Source organism: Chrysemys picta, chromosome 2, assembly GCF_011386835.1.
Source record: "Chrysemys picta bellii isolate R12L10 chromosome 2, ASM1138683v2, whole genome shotgun sequence".
In the NCBI taxonomy this organism is placed as follows: Eukaryota; Metazoa; Chordata; order Testudines; family Emydidae; genus Chrysemys; species Chrysemys picta.
The window spans coordinates 234,729,883-234,754,968 of record NC_088792.1 but is presented as its reverse complement, the minus strand read 5'-3'; the positions used below and the strand labels follow the sequence as shown (position 1 = coordinate 234,754,968).

The 25,086-nt window shown below is 42.9% G+C and overlaps 2 protein-coding genes across 3 annotated transcripts in view; one reads left to right on the top strand and one right to left on the bottom strand.

Annotated features, from left to right (window-relative positions):
* Positions 1–6,410, bottom strand: part of RDH10 (retinol dehydrogenase 10) — a 42,649-nt gene extending 36,239 nt beyond the window's left edge. The window contains exons 1-2 of one of the 2 annotated variants that reach the window (XM_005306793.5): positions 4,612–6,410; positions 2,778–3,016 (exon numbers count right to left, since the gene is read on the bottom strand). In XM_005306793.5, coding sequence (XP_005306850.1) covers positions 2,778–3,016; positions 4,612–4,903 — 531 coding nt within the window. In that variant the 5' untranslated portion in view covers positions 4,904–6,410. The remainder of the gene's footprint in view (positions 1–2,777; positions 3,017–4,611) is intronic. The other variant, XM_005306794.5, reaches the window with a different exon arrangement.
* A 1,642-nt stretch (positions 6,411–8,052) lies between these two features.
* RPL7 (ribosomal protein L7) lies at positions 8,053–20,313 on the top strand. Its single transcript, XM_008165301.4, has 7 exons — positions 8,053–8,200; positions 9,552–9,654; positions 10,281–10,447; positions 11,917–12,054; positions 12,877–12,986; positions 14,266–14,476; positions 20,258–20,313. Exons 1-6 carry the CDS (start codon positions 8,151–8,153, stop codon positions 14,472–14,474), a joined length of 777 nt encoding a protein of 258 aa, XP_008163523.1. The 5' UTR covers positions 8,053–8,150; the 3' UTR covers positions 14,475–14,476; positions 20,258–20,313.
* Positions 20,314–25,086: the final 4,773 nt, after the last annotated feature.

Genomic DNA, 25,086 nt, shown 5'->3' with positions numbered 1-25,086 from the left:
GAATTTAAGAGTAAATTCCTGGAACTGAACAACAGGGATGACTAAGTAAGTGGGTGTAAGGAGAAGAGACATTACATTAACATGCTGAGGTTTTATACACCTGTGGGCTACAAGTGCCAGCTTTGTTTATACAGCAGCATACTTATTGAAAACCATTAAGGGGCACTATCAGAAGCATTCTCATTATCTGAAAACTGAATTACATGTATTCAGTTCACATTGATAATTTTATTCAGTAAAGATTGCAATAGTTAGATACAGTGGTGACACATGATATATAAAACTCCCATAGAAAGTACTATGCAAATCATGCAGGTCAGTAAAATGAATGGTATCTTTTGGCTGAGGCATGCCACCAAATTTTTAGGCATTGCCATTCTGTGACATGGTACAGCCTAGCTGGCTCACAACAAAAGATACATGACATGCTTTTCACTCCCCACATGCTGGAAAAATTAAACACTTCTCATTTTGTATTAGCAGCTACCATTTATTCAATTTACTTGCAGTTTGCAGAAAAAAAAAGTGTGCCCATTTCACTAATTTCAGAAGAATAATGCCAAAGTCATATTTTTTAATTATTCATACACAGGTGCACTGAAATGTCAGAGTGTTTGAGGAAGTGGGAAGAATTTTCCTGTTATAATAGTGTGTCAATATTTTTAAGTCACATGACAAGGAATATGTCTTATTGTAATCCACTCATGGGTTTTTGGGACTAAACACCCTCCAAAAATAGTCATGTCTACACAAATGCTCTGGAGTACTAGGTTTTGCAGCTGTACCAGCAATTTAGCTGACATGGAAAAGTTTGACTTCACACATCTAGACACATTGTCCTAGTTTAAGTCAGCATTAACTTGCACTAAAAAAATCTGGCTCCAGATCTGGCTGTTTCAGATGGTACCTTATGAGTTAGTTTAAAAAACAAAAACAAAACAAAAAAAGAGTCAATCCACTTTTGGTTAAACCAGCCATTTGTGCGACCTGGAGAGGGAGAAGAACAGCTCTGCCAACACCAAAAACTGCCAAGCATCCCCTCACCCCACTTCCCCCAAAAAGCTAAAAACGTAGGACACAGGCTGATCTCTTGATCTAGAAAAGGAGTATATACAAGCAGGTCCTCAGTTAAACAAAGAGGGACAGCTCCTTAACATTTTTAGTGAATCCAAGTTCAGGAGACACCCCCCACCACTGATCTTTAGCCTTTAGGCCAATACAATTTTAAACAAGCATTCCAATACAAAAAGTTTGACTCAGTCAGAGTTTGGAAGAAGTTTCCTTTTAAATGGAAAAATATCACAAAAATAGCTTAAGTCTAACTTGGTTTCCCATAGCTGTTAGGAACTCAGCAAATATAAAATGGGTGCCTTAAAACAAGTTCTCTAAAACAATGCTGTAAATAAGTGACTTGATTTACATGCCTGAGGGAAGAACAGCTGGAGAATCTAGGATCCTCCCATATTTTAATGTACAGTGATGTCGTAACTGAGTTTCCAAGAGGTCTAAATTCTGTATTTAAACCACATTTTAAAAGCACAACAAGAACTCTCATTAAAGCTAGCGGACATCCCTGCTTTTGTAAGCATCAGTTGGACTTACTGCATTTTATCAGTGGACTGTACAGCATTTTTGGTTTTTGTCAGAGTTCACAAGATACTTTTAAACTTTTCAAGTTTCCTTTAAATGCATATTTTCAGAGTTAAGTCTCCATACACAGTATCTGATGTGCACTGAAGTTTAAATACGCTTTATAGACAAGTTCTACAATACTTGGGAAAAAGAGATTGCTCTGCTATTAAGTGTTTCGCAGTATTGATTTGAAGGGGCTCCTTTAGGGTTATGAAACAGCATTTAACTTCTATGTTAAAAAGTTACAGTAAAGAGGCATGTGAAGTTTCTGTACACCATGTATTTCACAAGATTTTAATATTACACATGCAGGAATAATCTACCAGCCATCTGCTGAAGTAGATTTCAGATTGCTTAATTCTTTGACTGTTTTGGAAGTAAATTTCATAAGCTTATTTGAGGGACCAAAGGACAATTATAATGCTGTGGACTTAGTCTGACAGCTAATGCAGGCCCAGTGTGTATCATACCCTGCTTTAACATTCTAGTTTTATATAAATCTGTTGAAATGAATACAAAAAATAAGAACAAAATTCAATGAGAATTTAGCATTCTTCAGTTACTAAAACAACAGCACACAAGAATCCATGTAGCTCTATTTTACTACTAATGGTTTACTCTGGAGAATGAGTTATAATTACAAATATGCAAGATTTCTGATAAGGACTTTCTAGCTTGGTTTTCCTTTGAGGTTCTCTTCTCCGCCCTGCCAAGTCTTCAAAAGTTACAGTTTGCCTTACAGCCAACTTTAGCTACATCTCAGACAGGGCTTTTAAGAAATATTTAAGTATCTTTTGAGAAATCGGTGAATCAATACTATAGCATCAAGTGCTATCTTAAAGCTGCTAAAATGCCAGTACAAGGCTACAAAAAGTATTAATTGAAAGCAGCAGAGAAGATTATTCAGAAGTTGTTCCTACAGAAAATGTTATACTGAAAGTCACGTAAAACATTGATTTTACAATTAAATGGTTGATACAAAAATTATTTTTCTCCCTTTGCCACTCTCCAACCCTCTTGGGTAATAATCCAAAAGAGTGGTAGATTGTATGTATAAGTGCAAATTCATATACAAAACTAAGTGATAGAACACCCTTCCCAAAATAAACTGAACAAAAGTGAAGCATAAACAAATGTATAGTTACCCAGAAGTGTGCATGGCAGTTAACCATCATGGTCCTTTCAATAAGCTCATCAGGACACTCTAGGAGATGGTGCCCAGAGACCACACCAGCATTGTTAACCAGGACTGAGACCTCTCCAACCTCTTGACGGACCCTCTCAGCTGTCAAGTAGACATTCTCTCTCTTGCTCACATCACAGGTATATGTATAAACCTGCAAGTTGCAGTGGGGCAGCACCTCTTCTTCACCATCTCCAGCTGCTAGGGAATCCAGAATAGAAAGGTTACATTCTCAATTAGATCTCAACATTCAGGTAAAAAGTCACAAAGAAGAAAGAGAGTAAACACTCATCCATTACACTTTAAGAGTTCTATTTACTTTGGCATCATCACAGTAAACAAACCCTATATTTACTGTTCCTGCCCGAAAAAGGTAAATTTGAGGCTCCAGGTTTACTTGCAGCCGTCTGAATCAAAGTTTATACTGATGAAAATGGTCTGTGCTCTTCCACTTATGAATCTTTCTTCCTAGCAAGGGATACAAGCACACAAACCCCACTCCCTCCTAGGTGGTCAGATATGAGTGATTGTGGGTGGGGGATGAAATCCTTGCTTACAGCTGGGTTTGTAGGACAATGCCAAATCCAACCTGGTTTAAGTCACAAACCATTCCCCTGGTCACCATCAGGCAGTTTGATCAGGAAATAGTCACAAGAACTAAAGAATCCCAGAAATATCCCCTCTGGATGTTCAGCTCTAACTACCATTTTTCCTTTCCTGGCAGAAGGACCACCACTGTGATAATGCAGGTGATTTTCTTGTAAGCACATCATTTAGCTACCCTTCCTGACAGGGCCGGCTTTAGGAAGTGCGGGGCCCGATTCGAACAGTTTTGACGGGGCCCCGGCAGGGATGACTGAAAAAAAAAAAACACGTGGGGCTTGTACTCACCGGGCGGTGCTCCTAGTCTTCGGCGGTGGGTCCTTCACTCGCTCCGGGTGTTCAGTGGCACTGAAGGACCTGCCGCCGAAGTGCTGCCAAAGACCCAGAGCGAGTGAAGGACCCGTCGCTGAAGTGCTGCCGAAGACCCGGAGCGCTGCCGGGTGAGTAAAAATTAAAAAGGAGCCTCTAGCCAGGGAAGGGATTCTCAGCCACTTGCCCCCACCCGGCGGCCCTGCCACTGGGCGCAGGGCCCGATTCGGGGGAATTGGTGGAATTGGCCTAAAGCCGGCCCTGCTTCCTGAAGCAGGTGAAAGATAGTTTTATGGGAAGTTAGGACGCAGTTGTACAAAAATAATAGTATGCCAATACTAGAGCCCTGCAGAAGCCATCTCCAGATATGTCCCCTGCCACGAAATACTGCCCGCACGTTATAAACTGGGTACTTTCTCCTCACCAGGGGTGCTGGAACAATTTTTATAACGTGGGTGCTGAGAGCCATTGAACCAAACTGTAAACCCTGTATATGATGGAAACCACTTCAACCAGAGGCTGTGGCAGCATGCCCAGCACCCCTAGTTCCAGCACCTATGCTCCTCATCCCTTGCTGAGCACCATCAGGTCTAGTGCCATGCTTCTGCCCCCCAAAAGACAGGCTGGCAGGTAAGGTAGGACCACTTCCTCATGGGAGACTAACCCAGAAAGAGTCCACTATCCCAGAGCCACACTGTCCCGGATCTCAGGTCGTGGGCTCTTATTGTAGTCTCTACATTTACTGGGGGGGGGGGGGGGGGAGGGGGAGAGGAAGGGGAGGCGTGATGTATTAGAGCTATGTTTTATGTTACGATCACAAAATACATCAGCATGTAGACCCAGGAGCACAGTATGTCACTGCCTGAGGTGGGCAGCGCAGTTACCTTGGTGGGCAGCGGCAGCCGCCTCCTCGGAGATCTCCCGGTAGATGTGGCGCACCATGCCTGCCGTCTCCTCATTGCTCTGGGTGTTGATGTCCCACAGCACCAGCAGCGCTCGGCGCCGGGCAAACTCCAGGGCGAAGAGGCGGCCCAGGCCGCTGCCTGCCCCAGTGATGAGGCATACCTGCCCCGCCACACTCTTCTCCTTGGGCCTCACCAGCCACTTGGCCGCAGCCAGCACGAACGCCCAGAGCACTTTGAAAGTGACTACGAAGAACTCCAGCAGGATGTTCATGCTTGCAGCGCTGTCCCCCGGGGCTCAGCTACAGTCCCTGCTGCCTACCGCGGGAAGGGGCGTCTCCGGTGCCCTGGTACAGGGGAGCCTGCCTGCTGTGCTCCAAAGGGTCCCGCAGCCCCTCCCCAGAGAGCAAAGAACAGCCCCCCCTCCGCCCGCCCCGAGAAAATCCGCGCGGAGCCCAATGAACTTAAGGGACACCAGCAACCGTGGCACAGTCCGCTCAGCCTACAGAGCAAAGGGCCGTGCAAAGCTTCCCTTGGCAGCCAGAGGAGGAAAGGAGGCGACTACCCCTAACACTAAGCACTGCCCAGGCTCCTGAGCTCCGCACTGCCTGCAGGCACCTGGGGCTGCTACTGTCTGGGAACCGCGGCGCTTGCTGCCTCCTCTGGCTGCTCGGGAGCCGCTGCGCCTGCAGCGCTGGCTACAGGGCTGAGGACAGGGATCCTGCGCTACCAGCTCTCCTTCCCCCGGGGCGGCAGCCCCTCGCCGAACGCCAGCCAGCAAGTTCAGCCACCCAATCGAGCCGCCCTAAGTTCGCCGACAGCCGGGGCTAGCTCCCCCCTCGCTGCCGCTAGCGCTGGCTGAGGAGAAGCTATCACTAGCGCAGGGCGAGGGGCCACCTCCACCGCTCAGCCAGGGAACGAAGCGCCGGGTTTCCCTTTCCTTCACCCCTGCCTAGCTCCCTCCTCCGGCGCTCTGCACCCCGCCACTGGTTGGAAGGGAGCATCTCCACGCTCCGCGCGCTATATACCCACGGCTGGGAAACCGGTCCCCTCCCCCACCCCATTCCCAGGCCCTCCCCCAGCCCAGCCCCTCTGCATTCCCAGATCTTCCCCCAGCCCATTTCCGCCTCCACCGGCCAGCCCACCCGCCAGCACAGCCCCACCCCTTCCTCACCGCCAGGTCCCCTGGTGCCCCGCCAGCCGCTCTCCGTGCGCTCCCCACCCCATCTCCTCCCACAGCGGGCCCAGCCCCCACCGCAGTCACGGGGAGTCGGTGGGATCCGCCCATGCACGCCAGGCCCCGCCCTCGCAGGCCCAGACCCAGCAACAACTCCCTCCCGAGTGGTGCCACCACTACCTCCCCGCGGCCAGCTCTCCGCCGCTGCCTGAAACACACGCGGCGCCTCGCACAGCGATACGTGCCCAAGCCCCAGCCACTCACATCCCCCACCCCCCGCCGCACAGCGGGACTTTCGGTCCCACTGTCTGTCAGGCGACACCGGACGCATCTCTCCACGGCAGGGAGCTCGCGGTTGGGTTAGAAACGCGAGTCCTGACTGTCCTCCAAATCTTCTAGCTAGAGGAGGAAACTGGAACGGACTACATGTCCCAGAATGCAAAGCGGCCCCCTTAGCCTACAGGTCCCAGGGTGTAATGCGCCATCTTGAGTCCGGCGACTTTCAGAGACTGCATGTCCCAGCATGCAATACGGCTACAGCCTTCCAACACGTCCTAGAGCCGTGGCCAAGGTGGAACTTGGTATGCTGGGACTTGTAGTCACCACCAGCCACATTGCTTCTCGGGCGAGCCCACTGTTTGAGGGTGATGTGTAAGCTGACGTACGAACCAGTTTGCAGTGTTCGACAGAGAAAGAAGTTCAGCATATTATTGTTAGTCAAATTCTAGCTATAGGACGATAATTATTCTAATATAACAATTTAATTGAACATTTGCTTGTGAATATATTTTTAATTCTCCTGTTATTTACTGTAGTTTTAATAAGATTCATGAATGTAAGGTGCTGTACTAATATAAATTAGTACTATCATTTGTTTTTACATCTATAATACTAACATAGCTGCTGTTCAAATGCTAATGTATTATTATTAATTCAACATTTTACAATAAAAGTAGCTAACATCTAGCAAAACAAACAAAACAGATCAATTAAAATAATAGATAGTAACACTTGATTATTCTGGGACAAACTGCTTAACCCTTACTCCCACTGAATGGTACCTCACTACACATACAATTCCATTGTTTTCAATAGGACTAGGGTGACCAAACAGCAAGTGTGAAAAATTGGGATGGGGGTGGGGGGTAATAGGAACCTATATAAGAAAAAGAACCCAAAATCGGGACTGTCCCTATAAAATCAGGACATCTGGTCACCCTAAATAGGACTGCTCTGCATGTGTGTAACTCTGCTCCATATGCAGTTCCACTGAAATCAATGAGAAAACTGGAGTAAAGTTTCATCCCTATGTAAGCATTTGCAGGATTGGGGCCCTAGAGCACAGTGAGTGGACATCTGTAAAAATACTTAGATGAACAGACTATTTTAGTCAAGTGGATTGAACTCCATTGAAGTTCATCTGTTTATGGCAGTGATGCCTTAAATGACTTTTCAAATTGCACCATGAATCAGCTGGCTTTAGAGATGGAAATGGAACCTTAGAAACTGGGGGCCTAATGCTGCAAAGACTTAAAGTCACATTGAAGTCCGTGAGACAATTCACACAAATGAAGTTAAACTCGTGCATAAGTGTTTCCGAGACTGGGTCTTTGCCCAATTTCCAGTCCCTTTTTGTCACCATTAGGTCTGAGACCCAAAATAAAATTAACAAGATTATCCATTTAATGCATGATTAAAACTAGTTAGGGCTACAAATAAACAAAACATTGTTAGATTATAACAATAATAAGCAAGTTTCTTTCTGTATCAACTTTTTTAGATTTTTAACCACTTTCATGACCTAAACTGTGTTGATGTATGTGTCGTGTACAGAACACATTGTCCATATTCGGCAAATAATAAAAATAAATAATAACTCTGCCTGATCCCGTTAAAGTCAATACTAATACTCAGATTTAGCCTCATAAAACAACTCTTGGAGCTGAAGGGAATCAGTCACCATGGAAATGAACTATTTAATGTAATAACAAAAGTGTTCTGGGCCTGAACACTGTGGGGACTGTGGATTGCGCCCAACTCAGCATGCTGAAGCTGTAGCCAAGCTGGAGGGGCTTTAGTAATGTTTTAAGAGGAAAGTGTTTATAGCCTCTACCTCCTGGTCTGTAAAAGCTTACTGTGTGTTTCAATGAGCCATCTAACCTTCGCTTTGCGCTCCTACATTCCCATCAAGCTCTGAGCCCCTTCAATTTAGCCACCGTACAGCTCAGGCACTCACTTATAGTCACCTCCCTATTCCTAAATTGTATTCAGGCACCGCGTTAGACAGCAAAACCCAGGGCTTTTGCCGTTGGCCCCTTCCCGGACCCGATTCTTTAAGTGTGTGATGCGCATGCGCGCGCTCTCTTTTCCGGTGGGGATCATGGCGGGCGTAGAGTAAGTGCAACTTCTTCCCCGGGAAAATCCGCTTCCATCGGCGGCGTGGCAGCCTCTACCCCCCGCTGGCTCCCCGAGCCCGACCGCCGGGGCTCTGCCTCCCCGCTGCCGCTCGTATCGACCCACCTCAGGCCCTCCCCGGCGGCCCAGAGCTGTGTGTGGCCGGGGCGGCCTGGGCTTGGGGCGGCAGGGGGTTGGTTCTCCTCGCCTGGTGTGCCAGGACTTGATGGGGAGTCTCTTGGGTGCGGCGGCCTGACTGCGTAGGGTCCTTGTGCTTGAGGAGGAAGGGTCTTCGGGAGCGGGGCTGGGGTTGCTGGGGGAGAGATGTCGCGTTCAGGAGCCATCATGATGGGATGCGCCAACAGCGTGCACAGTCTCCCCTGGCCGTGTCCCATAGGCAGGACCCCCAGTAACACAGCAGTCACTCCTCTCCTTTCTTGCTGTGTTAATGTGCTGTATGAAGCATTATTTAGGGCTAGATGCTGCCTTTGTATGCATGAAGTTAGTGGGAGTTGTGCCCATGTATCCAAGGGCACTATTTAGCTCTAAATGAATGATGCATTACAAACTGTGATGTTATTCTAACAGGACAAGTGACTTCCTAGACGGTCTTTCAGACAAACTCCCACAAAACTTAACGAAGTTGAATTACAAGCCTTAGTGATAATGACCTTAGACTTCCTTCATAATGAAGTATCATCAAATTTAATTGGTATTCAAGCTATAGCCAGGGATCGCTCCAGCCACCATTGCAGCTGTTTGTCAGTCTTGGACTGTCCCTGTACTGACTGAATTCAGAGCTAGATGTAAGATCCATTGTTTGAGAGAGTTTGCCTCAATTTTAAGCTAGGGTGATAGTTTTTAAGTAGAATGAAAGAACAAAACTTTTTAGACTCCCAAATAGTGTCTAAAAGGAAGGTGTTGGATGATAGTCTTTCAAATTGCTTGTTGCTTTTCATTTGTAAGTATTCAGATAAGTGATTGCTTTATAAATACCTAGAAGTAGCAATAAAAGGCAGTTAGCTATTTAGCTGCTACAGCAATGCAAGTTTCCTTATCTGTGGATGAAAGAGGCTATAAGTACATATTATAATACTATACAGGAGTTCAGGTTTGAGTAAGACCCTAAACAATTGAAGATACAGGGAGGCAGAATGTAATTATAAACTGTTCAGGACACTAAGGCCTGCATTTTTGGTTCCATGTGTGATTTATGTATATCAAAGCTGCTTATAATAATTCTTAGTGAAGCTAAATTTACAGATACACCTTTCATTATTTGTCATGTGAAAATGATCTATAAATAGACCCTCAAGTCTTTTTTTTTTTTTTTTTTTTTTTTATAATTTAGAGGAAAGAAGGTGCCATCTGTTCCAGAAAGCCTTTTAAAAAAGCGAAAGGCTTTTGCTGATATAAAGGCCAAGCGTCTGAAGAGGCTAGTGGTTCAAAAGAAGGTAAATATTTTAATAAACTTACTTGTTTGTATTTAATTATACAGTGAAGGTAATTCTAATATATAGAGATGGAGATAGAATTTAGTAGATCTTAAATCTGATATATAGACAGCTGTTTTGTTCATCATGGACATTTTGCAGGGTATTTTACTATGCACTACCCTTCAGAAAGAACAGTAATTTTTGGGAGAATAATCTTAGATGCAGTATTAGGATTTGAAGTTCAGAGTTTAATGTTCGTTGGTATATGGCAGGAAGATAGCCTATTCAGTAAGAAATTGCGTATTGGGGCACGATGACATAGCTGTTAAATGCCTTTAGAAACTTTGTCCAAAATGTCACTAATACTACTCTAAATACCAGGTGAGGGAAACAAACTGGTCTGCTTGTCTTAACTATGTCCAAAGTGTGGCAATAAATAATGGTTGTATGCACAGGAGATGCTACAGTACTTTAAAGCTGAGGTTGATTTTTTTCTGTTTTTATATGTTAGGATGGTGTTATTATCTATTGTACACATTTTGTAAAGCTTATTGATCACTTGGAATGATATTATTGAGCTGTTGTAGGTTAATATACTTATGAACATAGTGTACTTTTGGATGACATTTTATCCCTAATTTCAGCTTCGTAAAGCTCAAAGAAAACTCATCTATGCAAGAGCTCAGGCCTATCACAAGGAGTACAGGCAAATGTATAGACGTGAGATTCGTATGGCCCGAATGGCACGCAAAGCTGGCAATTACTATGTACCTGCTGAACCAAAATTGGCCTTCGTGATCAGGATCAGAGGGTAAGATATTTACCATTTTGGATTAGGATTAAAATTCATGGGAAATATATTAATTTTGTTAAGATATGGGGGGGAAATTTGGCCTTACCATATTTGATAGAGCAGCACTATAGAGTACTTAAAAGTTCATATCATTTGTAATAAAAGCCTTCCACTAGTAGGTCCAGGTAGGTTGACAGTACTAGCAGAGGACTCGTTCAGTTAGTCTAGTTCCAACCACAAACCCACCAACATGTTTGGAACAAAGCCCATGTTTTGACATTGTCAGTCTGTCGCATCTTACGCGCATTTAACGTGCGCGATTTCAACTTTACATGGTCGGCAAAAACAAAACAAAAAAAACCAACAACAGTTTTAATACTATACCTGTGGTGCGGGCGAAAGCGCCCGCCATTGAACTCAATGGGGTTTTGGCTATACGCGGTTTTTGCTTTATGCGCTAACCGCGGAACGGAACCCCTGTGTAAGATGAGACAGACCTGTAAAGAGGCAAACTAGCAACTGTGCATGGAGAGTGAATTATCCTCATTTACATTTAATCTTGGAGTGATGATAAAAGAGCAGGTTTGTCTATCAATTCAAATTGTTTTCCATGCTTGTTCTTCTATTATATACCTGCAACATTGCAAAAATTAGTATTTGTTACTTTTACAACGTAAACTGGATAATATGAATAAGTCTGCAGACCATTATTAATGAGGCACCATAGAAATCTCTCCCTCCACATGCTTCCGAACAGCTTGTTTAAAGGTGTACTAGGAGAGAGAAATCAACTAGTGATCCAGGAAAAAGGCTGTTTAAAGAAGGGTGTACCTAGTTCTCATTGAAGTTGAACTATATCCCTGGTTGTTTTCTGGTGGGGGCACTGAATTGTGAATCAAGAGTATCACCTTTCTGCTTTGCTTTTGCTCGAGTAGGTCAGACTGAGCCCTTGTAAGCTTGTTGAAGAGAGACTCTAGATTAAAAGTAGTAGATCTGGTTTGAATGAAAGTTTCAGAGGGTACGTCTATACTTACCTACAGGTTCGGCGGTAAGCAGTCGATCTTCTGGGATTGATTTATCGCGTCTTGTCTAGACGCCATAAATCGATCCCGCAAATGCTCGCCGTCGACACCGGTACTCCTGCTCCGCGAGAGGATTACGCGGTGTCGACGGGGGAGCCTGCCTGCCGCATGTGGACCCGCGGTAAGTACCTTGTAGTTCGAACTAAGATACTTCAACTTCAGCTACGTTATTCATGTAGCTGAAGTTGCTTATCTTAGTTCGAACTGGGGGGTTAGTGTGGACCAGCCCAGAGTATAAAATAGAGATGGTAAAACATAATACAGTTCACTGCAATTGTTACTTTGAATCATTGGTAAGCATATAGCTAATTACTGAATCAAAGCCACATAGCCATGTAGATCAAATTATTTGAATATTACTACAGACAAATGTAAATCTAAGGATATCACTTCTGCACTTTGCAGTATCAATGGAGTTAGCCCGAAGGTCCGTAAGGTATTGCAGCTCCTTCGCCTGCGTCAGATTTTCAATGGCACATTTGTAAAACTCAACAAGGCTTCAATTAACATGCTGCGGATTGTTGAACCCTACATTGCATGGGGGTAAGTGAAGTTTTCAATTTAACTTTAGCAAGTGAATTTGAAAAGTAAAATACAGGATGTATTGCTCAACACTGAAATAAGAAGCAGAAAAAGTAAACACAAGACCTGGTCTGACTCTCCATTATGAATTCCCATTGGCGCAACATGAAGTGTTTTGCATCCATTTTGTTGCACTGGGTTGTTACCCTTGGCATGCTAAGTTCCCTCTAAGCTGCGTGGCCACACAGCTGCCTATTGAGCATCGCGCTGGCACTCAAGTCTGCGGCAGCGAGAGATATCTCTTCCCAAACCCCGGACCTGCTGTGGCACCCAGCCCCGGACCTGCCACAACAGTGAAACAGGCGCCCTGACCCAGCCCAACCGGGACCTTCCCCGGCCTGGCCCTGAACCTGCTGCAGCTGGGGGAAAGGCACCTCTCCCACCCAGTCGAGGTGCTGCTGTGGGGAGAGAGAGATGAGGGGGAGTCCTCTCTCCCCAGGTAGCCCCACTGCACCCCAAGCCCCCCAGCCTAGAGCCTCACCCCCCCCCCCCACTGCACCCCAACCCTCTGTCCCAGCCCTGAGCCCCTTCCACACTCCAAACCCCCCTTGGTTCCACCCTGCCACATGAATTTTGATATATGCACCAATATGGAGGCACATCACTTCCATATTGGTGCACATACCAAAACTCATTCCGCACATGGGTGGGAAAAATTAGAGGAAACACTGTTGGTATGTGCATTGTCCTCATACTAAGCTCAAATAATTTAATATAGAACTTCATTTTTTGGCATTATTGAATGAGAATCCCAATCACTTCTATCTCACTTCGATATTTCAGTTACCCCAATCTGAAATCTGTGCATGAACTGATCTACAAGCGTGGTTACGGCAAGATCAACAGGCAGCGCATTGCTCTGACTGACAATTCTCTGATTCAGCGGTGTCTTGGTAAATACAACTTAATTTTTTAGCAATGATTTTGGTTTAAGATTATCTGATTTAGCTAAAAATATGAGCTTAAATTCTGAACACTACATCTGTCACTAAAAATAGGTTTTACTATGACAAATCACTATCTTGGCAACTTGATGCAAAGCAGGAATGAAAGTATTAGCTTTTCCTATTAGAAATCAAAACTTTCAAAAATGTAAGGTAAATTAACTTTTATAATTTGACTAGGGTATTCAACAATAAACCTTGTCTCTCAGCTTGATTTGCATTGATTTCTAATGGAAAAACTGATAGGTCAAGCAGGAGCCTTTTAAGACTGAAAATATCAGCGAGAAATCATTACCACTAGGAGTGGAAATACTGAAACAATGGCAGGTATTTCTGAACAGTTTTGAAATCTTTTACTAAGTAAATATGCAGTAATCAATATCTTATATCTAATCAGATTTTAAGATTTTGGGATATTAATTTAACATTGTGGTGCAGGAAGTTAATTTCCACATTCCACGTTACTGAATGTTGGTGAAACCTCACCCTCCCCATTCATCTGGAATTAACGGCAAAATAGTTTGTCTATTCACAATTTGAATTGTTCTTGTTTGTTTTTCCATTATTTACCTGGGTCACTAAAAATAGCAGTATATGTTCTACTTTTATAGTTTGCTGAGATATACACACTGTATATATAGTTTGTGTGTGTATATATATATATATATATATATATATCCTCAATATATATTCCACTCTATAGGCATCCGAAGAAGTGGGCTGTAGTCCACGAAAGCTTATGCTCTAATAAATTTGTTAGTCTCTAAGGTGCCACAAGTACTCCAGTTTGTGTAATCAGTGTTGATTTAATTTGTTTTTTTTAAAAGACCACTATGAAACAGTGTTTACCAAAATTCCATTAGATTATCATGGTTTTCTTTTCCCGGTCATTGCTGGTTAGTATTATTATATAAACAAGCTTTCTGTAGTGTTTTTCTGTCTTTTTTTATATGTAAGGGGGAAGCAAACCATTTGTTTCTAATTAGCAATAGTAACAGCCTTGAGGGGAAAAATAGTACACCACTTGTTTTGAAACATTAAAGCAGAGCATTCTGATTTGTGGAATTGACTTGATCTCAAGCAAACAACTTGAGATAGCATTGGTTACTAGTGAACATAACACTTGAGACAACTTTTGGATTGTGGATAGTGTTTTGTAGGTAATCATGCCACAGGCCTTGGGTTTTAGTCTGATAGTCCTGTATAATTACTGTTTCCTGGGTTTCAGAGAAATATGGCATCATTTGCATGGAAGATGTGGTCCATGAGATCTATACTGTTGGTAAGAACTTCAAAGTGGTGAACAACTTTCTATGGCCCTTCAAGTTATCTTCTCCTCGAGGTGGAATGAAAAAGAAAACTATCCACTTTGTGGAAGGTGGAGATGCTGGCAACAGGGAAGATCAGATTAACAGGCTCATAAGGAGAATGAACTAATGGTAAGACACTTAATGTCACAGGGAAAATGTACCTTAAAATTAGCACCTCCTTAATTTTACATTAAATATGCAGTAAAGGATGTGGTCCAGTGGATATGGAAGGCAAAGTTGCCTGATTTTAAGGGGGGGTGGGGTATGTAGTGGATGTATATTATCTGTTTGGATCAGACTGTTAGAGTGTGAAGCCTTATTGAACTAGTTTGTCCAATATCTTATTAGCTTTTTTAATGTTAAAATCTTCTCAAAGGTTATAAAAACATGTACAGAAATTGTTTGGATCTTCATTGTTGCTATGTATTTTTCCCCAACTTACTACTAACTTGCTAAACAAATAATTTACATATTTAGCCATGCTTGGGATTTGTAATGGAAACATTGACTGCCCTTACTGGCATTAAAGGATCAAAAGTAATAGTCATTCCCAGAAAGCTCCTTACTTTTGCTGTTAGCCATCAGTTAACTTCATCTGGCCACAAGGGTTCCTTCTTGTAACCACTAATCTAGATACAAGTGATCTCTTTGAATTTGGCTCTTAGCTTTGCAGAGTCAGATGTGCTTACAGAAATGGTAGGGGACGGTATGGACTATAAAAGCACTTCTAAACTTTTAATTGAGTGTGTGTATTAACAGGACATCTCTGTTCCCTATATTGGCCAAATTAATACTCTATTTCAGAAAAACAGGCAAAAAGAAACCATAAAGCAAAAAGTTAGTATGGATTGTTGAAATGGCCAGAGGGCTCGAGGACTACCAAATTCCTAGTCTAGAGGCTGATAAGAAAAAGGTCAGCCCACCAATGTGCTCCATGGACAATGCTACGATGCATTTTATTAACCCACGTATGTTGGGATTTCTAATGGTGCTATTCATGGACCGTGCTTGGCACTAGTACTAGTCAGGAACTTTGACAATGTTTTTGTTGGAACATGCCAGTTTGGCAAAACTGAACTGTTTAGTGGGAAAGGATCTGTTTTGACAAGCTTTCAGCTCAGATTTTTAAAAATTTCAAAATTGTCAAAACATTTCATTGACATCTGAATTGAAAAATTCTGGGCTTCTGGTTCAAAATGACTGTTTTGAAATTTAAAAAACAAATTCAAAGTTACTGAAACTTTCAATTGACCTAAACTGGAATCTTCTTGGATTTGAGGTTTGTGAAAATTTGAGATTGACTTGTCCCCATTTGGAATGGGAAATTGTTCAGAATTTGTGGGATGGGAAAAGTGTTTCCACTTGGCTGTACGTGGGACCTTTTTCATATCAGCCTTTAGTGACAGTCTGATACCTATGCTCTGGGGAGAATTCTGACCACTACACATACGCAGAACTCATGTCCTCACACAGATTTTTGTTCCTCTGCAGAATATAGGTTCCAGGGCCCCATGGGGACAGGGGCAGATGTGCCTGACTGAATGGGAGAGGCTAGAGGTCAGCCAGGGTCTGCATGGGGGAGGCTCCCTACTTCTCCCATCCACACCCAACAACCCACCAGGTTCACTCCCAGGCTCCTTCCCAGCAATTGCTTCCCTGTCCCTCAGCTCCTCGGTTACCCCGAATCCCTCCCTGAAGTTTTTGTGCTGCTTGTGAGGGGTGCTGGAAATAGATTCCTTACTAGGCATATTATTTGTCAAAAAAACATTTCCTGAATCTTTTTTTTTAGTCTGTATTGTTAGACATACTTGCTGACAAGTATTTTGAAATAAATTACTAAAATAATTGAAACTGGCATGATTATATTATTTTGACAAATAAAATATGCAGAATTTTAAAATTGTGGGCAGAAAAGATTGCATCATTTGGTCTGCCCTTCCTGCTGTGAGCATAAGAAGGGTTCTGCTACTTCAACGCACATTCCTCCCTTCATTTTCAGAGTTCTCTGTCCTCTGGCACATTCTTCAGTTCCAGTAATTTCTTTTGCTGTTTGTAGCTTTCCTAAGCCGCAGCAGAGTGAAACTGACTTGGTTCTTGTTAGCTACCTGTTGCCCACAGGGTTCTGAATAGTAGCTAGTCTTATCAGTTTTCTTCTGTTGCCTGACTAAAGTCTGAATGGTAGCTGCAGAGATGCACTGGAGCTACAATCAGAGTTTTGTGCTGCATTGACAGAGCAGAATAGACTGGATACAAAGACTTATTGGGCCATTTTAGCAATATGAGGTCACAAAGCACTGCTTTAAAGAAGAACAAAGGAAATATGTACTCCCACGCCGAGAAAGTATTTATTAGTAAGGCTACGATTTAGTCATATAGTTAGGAACCAAGTTCATGGTCCATGTTGGTCAATTTCACATCAGAGGATTTTAAAAATAGTAAGTTTCATGATTTCAGCTATTTAAATCTGAAATTTCACAGTGACTTAATTGTAGGGGTCCTGACCCAAAAAGGAATTGTGGGGGAGGTCACAAGGTTATTGTAGGGGGGGTGTTGCTGTCTGTTACCCTTACTTCTGCACCGCTGATGCTGCCTTCAAAGCTTGGTGGTTGCTGGCCAGGCGCCCAGTTCTGAAGGCAGAGCCACCACCAGCAGCAGTGTTTAAGTGAGGATGGCATGGTATGGTATTGCCACCCTTACTTCCATACTGCTGACTGCAGAGCTGGACCTTTAGTCAGTAACCCTCACCCTCCAGCCGCCCAGCTCTGAAGGCAGCAGGACAGAAGTAAAGGGTGGCATGGTATGGCATTGCCACCCTTACTTCTGTGCTGCTGCTGGTGGGTTGCTGCTTTCAGAGCTGGGTGCCTGACAAATAGCCGCTGTTCTCTGGCCTCCCAGCAATGAAAGCAGCACAGAAGTAAGGGTGGCAATACCGCAACCTCCCTAAAATAACCTTGTGACCCCCCCCTCCACAACTTCCTTTTGGAAGGACCCCCAATTTGAGAAACACAGGTCTCCCCCCATGAAATCTGTATAGTACAAGGTAAACACACACAACATACCAAATTTCATTGAGGGGGGGGGGACCAGATTTCATGGTCCATGATGAGTTTTTCATGGCTGAATTTGGTAGGGCCCTAGTTATGGGTATTTTTAGTAAAAGTGATGGACAGGTCATGGGCAATAAACAAAAATTCACCACCCATGACTTATACTGTAAATATCCGTGACTAAATTGGGGTGTGTGAAAAAAATCACAGAATTCTTGACTTCCGTGACAGACACGGAGCCCTATTCATGCCCTTTTTAAAAACCCAAGCACCTAAATTAGATTAAACAAGTGCTCAACATCACCAATTTTACTATACTACATTACAAAATAGCAAGCCTTCAGATTACTTACTCATTAGAGATTATGAACACCTAAATGCTTTTCTGTGCCCTTAGAGGAGGAGAGAAGGCCTTAATTTTTTAAAGGTGAATTTTTATGGCTGTGAAGATACCTTCTCAATGTCAACAATTCAAATAAAGTAATTGAAACAATGTTTCAATTGATCCAAACCGATTTTTGGTTTTTGTTCTTTCCAGTAGTCACTTGGGGTTGACTGGAGATGGGGAGTGTTTTCCTCCCTGTTGGAAAATGGGCTGCCTTCTCTGAAACTACCTGCTCATAGCAGTACAGGGGGTTTGTGATGAGCTCTGAAATTGGCCTTACCACTTGCTGGTTGTCTATGTGCTTTAAGTTCTATGGATCAGAAGTGCTGTAAGAGCTTGTTCTGTAGCTGGCTAGTCACATGGTGCTGGTTTCTCGCTCCACCTGCTAATTGCAAATAGGCAGTTTAAAATGTTAAATATTTCCTAAGTAAGCAATTAGTATTCCCAGGAATAGATGATTGGCTGGTGGGAAGAGGGGAAGTAGACCATTCTTTGAAATCTTTGGGAGCTCTTCTGAATAAGACTTGGAGGTTGGGATAAAATTATATTGGTATTATGCTAGTCTAGGGATCACACTTAAGTTTTGCAGAATTTTTTTTATTTGGTTCTGATGGGGTAACTTTCTGGGTGGTTAATAGCACAGTGCTTTTAACATTATTCCTGGAAATTTAACAAATGTGATGAAAAAACACTTCTAAAATTAGTAAATAAATCTTCAATCATTCAAAATTGAGCAAAACTGCCTTTGTTAGATGTCCGCAAACTGGATGGCAGTTCCCTCTTGTCTAAATAAATTGCTGTTTTTTTTCAACTGTATCCCAACAGCTTTAAGACCACACATTGCTCTATAGCAGGGGTTCTCAAACTGGGGATCGGGACCCCTCAGGGGGTCACGAGGTTATTACATGTGGGGTCGTGAGCTGTCAACCTCCACCTTAAACCCTGCTTTGCGTCCAGCATTTATAATGCTGTTAAATATATAAAAAAGTGTTTAATTTATAAGGGGGGGGGTCGCACTCAGAGGCTTGCTGTGTGAAATGGGGGGGGGGTGTCATCAGTACAAAAGTTTGAGAACCACTGCTCTATAGCCTATATCAGTATGCAGTCTGCACTCCTTCCATCAATGAGCTTTGCTTTTAAGTTTACTCAGCATGATGGAACATCATTGTGGCCTAAGCTTCCAGGAGCTTTGTGTGGGAAGGAAGTTTAAGCCCTACTTTTTCCTTTCTTCCCCTGAATGTGGTTAAGCTGCCTCTGTGCTCATATATACAGATGGCTTGAGTTCAGTGAAATGGTGCTTGTCATGATTTTGATTGGTGTTCCACCTCAATAGCATTCCTTGTCACTAGCTGGGTTCGGTTTCAGTCCATTCTATACTAGTACTACAGGTCAATACAAACTGCTGTGTCACTTCCATTTCCTTTTAATCACACTTCCTTGTTCTTATGCCCTTGCCATGTTATATTTGGGCTGCAGGTACCAGCGAAGCATTTTTAAAAACTCCTATAGACCCCTTTCATTGGTCTGCAGCTTTTGTAAATACTTTCTCCCCTTTGTTTCCATTCCCCTGTATTTTCTTTCCTGCAGAAAATCCCAGTTACTTTACTACTATCTACTGAAGTTGTTTACACATTCTCTAAATATATGAACAATGATTAACTCTTTGGAAAGACTATTCAATTTTCTCATTCATTACAAAACTTTGTGCGGGGGCAGAGAATTGTCTGCTAGTAATGTAGTGAAAACTAGCTCCCTAGCTTAATAAGGAATAGTGTTCATCTGAGCTAATGCCTACGTAAGCAAATGTCTTCTAAAGGGTTGTATGCCTGAAGGTGAATGTTCATTTCAATGTTACGTACCTGTGAGGGTATGATTATTCTCCTCTGCCCCTTTGTCTACATTAGGGAGATTTACTAAATATTTCCCAGCATTGTCTCACCTTGAGCAGTGTTTGTGTTGGGAGGCCCAATGCAGCTGAGTGCTTAACAAAGCTGAAAGGAGTGCCTTTAAGCCTTTGCTTAAAATTCCTTTGTATAGACACGTAATATTAACATAGGTGGAGCTGGATTGAAGTGCATTTTTACATAAGTTTAGCATCAACATTAACAGCAGAGACTATGACTTGATTGTGTTCTGCCTTAAATACTAGCTTTCCTCTTCATTCAAGGTAGACTTGCTTTCTTTTGTCACATTAATGTTCTTATATTAGGAGACATAACATGTTCTAAAGCTACAGTTGGAAGACAGTGCTTTATTGCGAATAAAGAAGCTCCAACCTCAATACCTAAGTTATTTGATTTGCATAGGATTCTAGTAAAGTCATATTAAATAGTTAGCACCTAAGGGTCTTTTCCATGTGGTTGAAAATATATACAAGTCACATCAGCTGTAATAAACTGATAATTTCTATATCATCATCATGTAGAACTAAAAGTCAAATAATAAATATTGTTAATGTTAATTTGTCTTCTCTTTCAGGTGCCCAGCAGTGGACTTTCCTACTCTGATCTGTTAATAAAAAAATGTTCTGTGCATAACAGTCTCAAGTCATTTTGCCTGGGGATTTTTCTGAAGTCCTGTGTAGTCACATTGTCTAAAAGTAGGCTTTAAAAGGGTACTCCCAAAGCTTCCTAATTAAGATTCAGTAGCAGAGACTTCTAAAATACTACTTCCTTTTTATTTTACTTCACACTTATTCTTCCTCTCCTCAAATATGAAGTACCTTCAGGGTAAGCCCTCCTCTTCTGAATTTCAACTGTAGCAGAGAAGAGGTATAGAGTGGCTTTTTTTGGAGGGGGAGGAGGGATGTTGGGTAAGCCTCTTATTTCTATTCACTGATTAAGGCCCTAGGAGGGCTGCAGAATCCAGGCTCAGTTTGCTGCAACATACATCTGGCAAACCAGTAAGTTTTCCACCACCCTTTTCCCAGATTCCTTTCTGCACTCCCCCATGCCAGTTGGGCAAGACTCTGCAGACTTGCTAAGGGGCACAGAAGAGTCCAGGCTCCTTAGGTCTGCAACAACAAAAAAATTAAGGTTCTCAGCACCCCACCACCCTTAAACAAGTTTAGACTAAGACACATGAAAGTTTTCAGTGCATTGAGAAACTAACTTTCTATTAAAACTGTATGTCAACCAGCTCTGCTACTGACAGTGTCAGTTACACGTGAGCGCTGAAACAAAGGGGCACAAATGGGTTAGTTGTCAGTATACTTCTCAAACTTGCTGTGGCCTAAAGATAGGATGTAATGTGACCAACATCCAAAATGAAGGACAAGTTATTCATCCAGGAAACTTCATAGTGCGGGATTCATTCCTTTTGTGTAAATACCTCTTTATATAACCTCAGTTTCATGATTCTTCTGATGTAATTTTCAACAATAAGATACCAGATTTGTATTCCTGTCTCTGCTGTTGAACCATGACTGTGGCAAGAAACCATTCAGAGTCATTTTACTCATCTGTGTAATGGGTTAAATATCTACAGTTGTGAAAGTCTCAGCTAATGAATAGCCCAAATATATGGAAGTGCATATTTTTATATAACAATGGAATTGTAATATCAAATAGCTACATAATTTGTCTAAGAAAATTACTGTTCTTCCATGGCTAGAGACATGAACAGCCCCACAGACAAGAGATTTCCAGTGTTTCAATGGCTGCCTTCAAAAATGGCATGATAGATGTGTTATGGAAGTCCCTCGTGGTTCCATAGTTATGGTCTTATTTAATTTTGCACTTAGAACACATTCAGCCATGTTACATGTGAAGCATACAGAGTATTCTCCCCATAATTAGTGTTTCTGCTATGAGTTTTCTGCAAATTTACAGTTAATTTTATGTTAAAATGGATCCTTTAAGAAAGTTGCACTTAGTGTCAAACATTTGCTTTCTCTCCAGTGGTTATTATAATGAATAATTCACATGCTTCAAACTTCTATTAGGGTTAAAGCTCACTGAGCTCTTGCACATGTACTAAATTTGAAGAATTTAGGATTCATGGTCATTTTTCCCATTCTTTAAAACTAACAGGTTCTTCAGGTGGTAGCAAATGTTCAACTACAGAGAATCCCACAAAAACTGCCCTCTTTCAAAAAAAAAAATCACTGCTTGCTGCTGTTCTCCAGGGGACTGAAGTCATAACTGGCCCTGTTATGTGTCCTACTGTTCCAATAGGATTGAGGCCACAGGCTGCTTTTAATTATAGCTGCTGACTTTATAATGGAAACAATGGGTGGTGGCCATTGTGAAATAGGACACCCTAACTTAAGTTTGCACATACCACAAAGACTGGGGAAATGTAAATAACAGGACAGGTCACTGATGCAGAGTGATCTGAATCACTTTGTAAGCTGGGAGTGATGGAACTACCAGGTCATGCTTGCAGGATGGGGGTCCCTATCCTGGTAAGAAGTGATTAGAAAAAACTTCAGGGTCATGGAGGATAATCAGCTAAGCTCCCAGGACAATGCTGTGGCCAAAAGGGCTAAGGTGATGCTTGGATGTATAAAGGGGACTCTGGAGTAGAAGTAGACAGGTTACATCTTAAGGAGAAAGTTAAAGAGTGTCCTGATCAATCTAGAAGTATCTACATAGGAGGCAGAAATTTGATGAGGGCTCTTCCATCTAGAAGACAAAGGTACAACACAAGATCCAATGGATGTTGAAGCTAGCCAAATTGAAATTAGAAATAAGGCATAAATTTGAACCAGCAAGGGTGATTAACACTTTGAACAACTTGCCAAGGGCTGTGGTAGATTCTTCACTGGAAAATTTAAAGCCAAGATTGGATATTTTCTAAAGGCTATGCTCTCGTTCAGGGGTTCTCAACCTTTTTCTTTCAAAGCCCCCTGCCCCAATATGCTATAGAAACTCCATGGCCCAGCAGGGGGACTCTAGGCTTCAGCCCAGGAGGTGGGCTTCTTCCCCTTGGGGCTGAGGGTCCAACTCAGGAGCCACATGGGGTGCCTGGGATCAGGGCTCCTACTTGCCCTGTTTGGCAGACCCTCTGAAACAGCTCGTGGACCCCTGGTTGATAACTGCTGCTTTAGTTCAAACAGGAATTAATTCAGGGAAGTCCTATGGCCTGTGTTATACGGAAGATCAGAGTAGGTTATTTCAGCAGTCTCTTCTGGCTTTATAATCTATGACGGGTGGCGAAGCGGAGCCTGAGAAGGAGCCTGAATTTACCAATGTACATTGCCAAAGAGCCACAGTAATACGTCAGCAGCCCCACATCAGCTCCACCCACCCCTCCTCTCCCAGCACCTCCTGCCCACTGGCAGCCCTGCTGATCAGCACCTCCCCCTCCCTCCCCACACCTCCCAGTCAGCTGTTTTGCAGCATGCAGGAGAACAGGGAGGGGGAGAGAAGTGAGGGCATGACAGGCTCAGGATAGGGGGTGGGAAGGGGTGGAGTGGGGGCAGGGCGTGTGGCACTTCCCCCCAGCTCATTGGAAAGTTGGCGCCTGTAGCTCCAGTCCTGGAGTTGGTGCCTATACAAGGAGCCGCATATTAACCTCTGAAGAGCCGCATGTGACTCCAGAGCCACAGGTTGGCCATCCTGATCTATGAAATCTAAGAGTAGCTATGGCCTCAGGCCTATTGAGGACATTAGGATATGGCAGCCATTTTGAAAGAGGGCAATCCTTGGCTTGAGTTTTCTGAAGATTTTTATGTACCAGCCTTTACAGACAGATGCCTTTAATTTTAAAGTAAAAAATTAACCTTGATCCTAAATATTTCTTTTCATAAGTTACCCATTGTGCCTGTTTAACTGGCCAGCATGATGCGGCTGCTTTTGTGCTCATTCACAGTGGGGAATTTCACAGGAGACTTTGTACTGCATCTCTTAGAGGGGCAGCACAGAACTCGCAGCCCCGGGTGGTTAAGCCACATTTTCACCCTCCTGATTCTGGGATACTGGAGACCAGAGACACCTTTGGTGTCACTGATCTTAAATTAGAGAGTAGAGCACATCTAATTTACAGCAGCCTCCCTGTGCAGAATCTCCACCACAAGGTCTTAGCCCCTCCCCTGGAACCTTCCCACAGCAAGGCTTGCTAGGGGCCTATGGGAATAGAGCCTTAAAGCTGTATACCATAGTACTTATGCCAAGGGAATTCTCCCCCAGCGGGGAGAGATGGAGCTTTTAGGGCCACTGTGCAACATCCCAGCCAGGAATGCTGGAACAATTTTTATAGTGGAAGTGCTGAGAGCCATTGAACCAAATTGTAAGCCCTGTATATAATAGAAACCATTTCAAGTCAGGAGGTGTTGCAGCACCACCAGCATCCCTAGTTCCAGCACCTATGATCCCAGCCCTTTAATGTAACATAAAAAAGCAGGGGGGGGGGGGGGGGGGAGTATCTTATTCACTGTGTTTATCTGCCAAGAAATACCCACCTTTTGAACAGAAAAAAATAAAAGATAGCTAACATATGGGACAGATTCTAATGATACAATATTGAAACTAGTAAATTTACATCAGAGGGTCCCTAAGATATAAAAACTAGAAATAGTTATAAAACCAGTGATTTAATACAGGAGGGGAAACAACATGTCAGAGGATTCAGAACAAATATTTCAGGTTTAGTTCTCTAACAATGGAGAGATTCAAGGGTAGAGCATTCATAATAGTGCTTTCTCTGGTGACATAATCTAATCACAGAAAGCAAAGTCCTGCATGCCCCATACTTGTGCTCTTCCTTTTGTCTCTCTATCCCCACTCAAGTTATTTTTGTTTGGCTTATATAAATTGTAAACCAGCAATAAACCCTGATTAGTGAATACATACATCAGATCAACCTTTTTTGCTGATCTCAATTTTACAATCTCTATTTCTGTATTTAGACCTTTTACCTGTAATTTTTTCTAGCACTGCATAACCTTTTCTGACATCTAGCATTGCAGAATAGTTTTGGCAGGGTAGCAGAACATATACTACGTTTGCGCCACAGCTCAGGTGCAATGGTGCTTGATTTTTCTCTCCTTTATATAGGGCAGGGGTCGGCAACCTCTCAGAAGTGGTGTGCCAAGTCTTCATTTATTCACTCTAATTTAAGGTTTCGCGTGCCAGTAATACATTTTAAGAAGGTCTCTTTCTAGAAGTCTAGAATATATAACTAAACTATTGTTGTATGTAAAGTAAATAAGGGTTTTAAAATGTTTAAGAAGCTTCATTTAAAATTAAATTAAAATGCAGAGCCCGCCTGGACTGGTGGCTGGGACCCAGGATGTGAGTGCCACTGAAAATCAGCTCGTGTGCCACCTTTGGCACACGTGCCATAGGTTGCCTACCCCTGATACA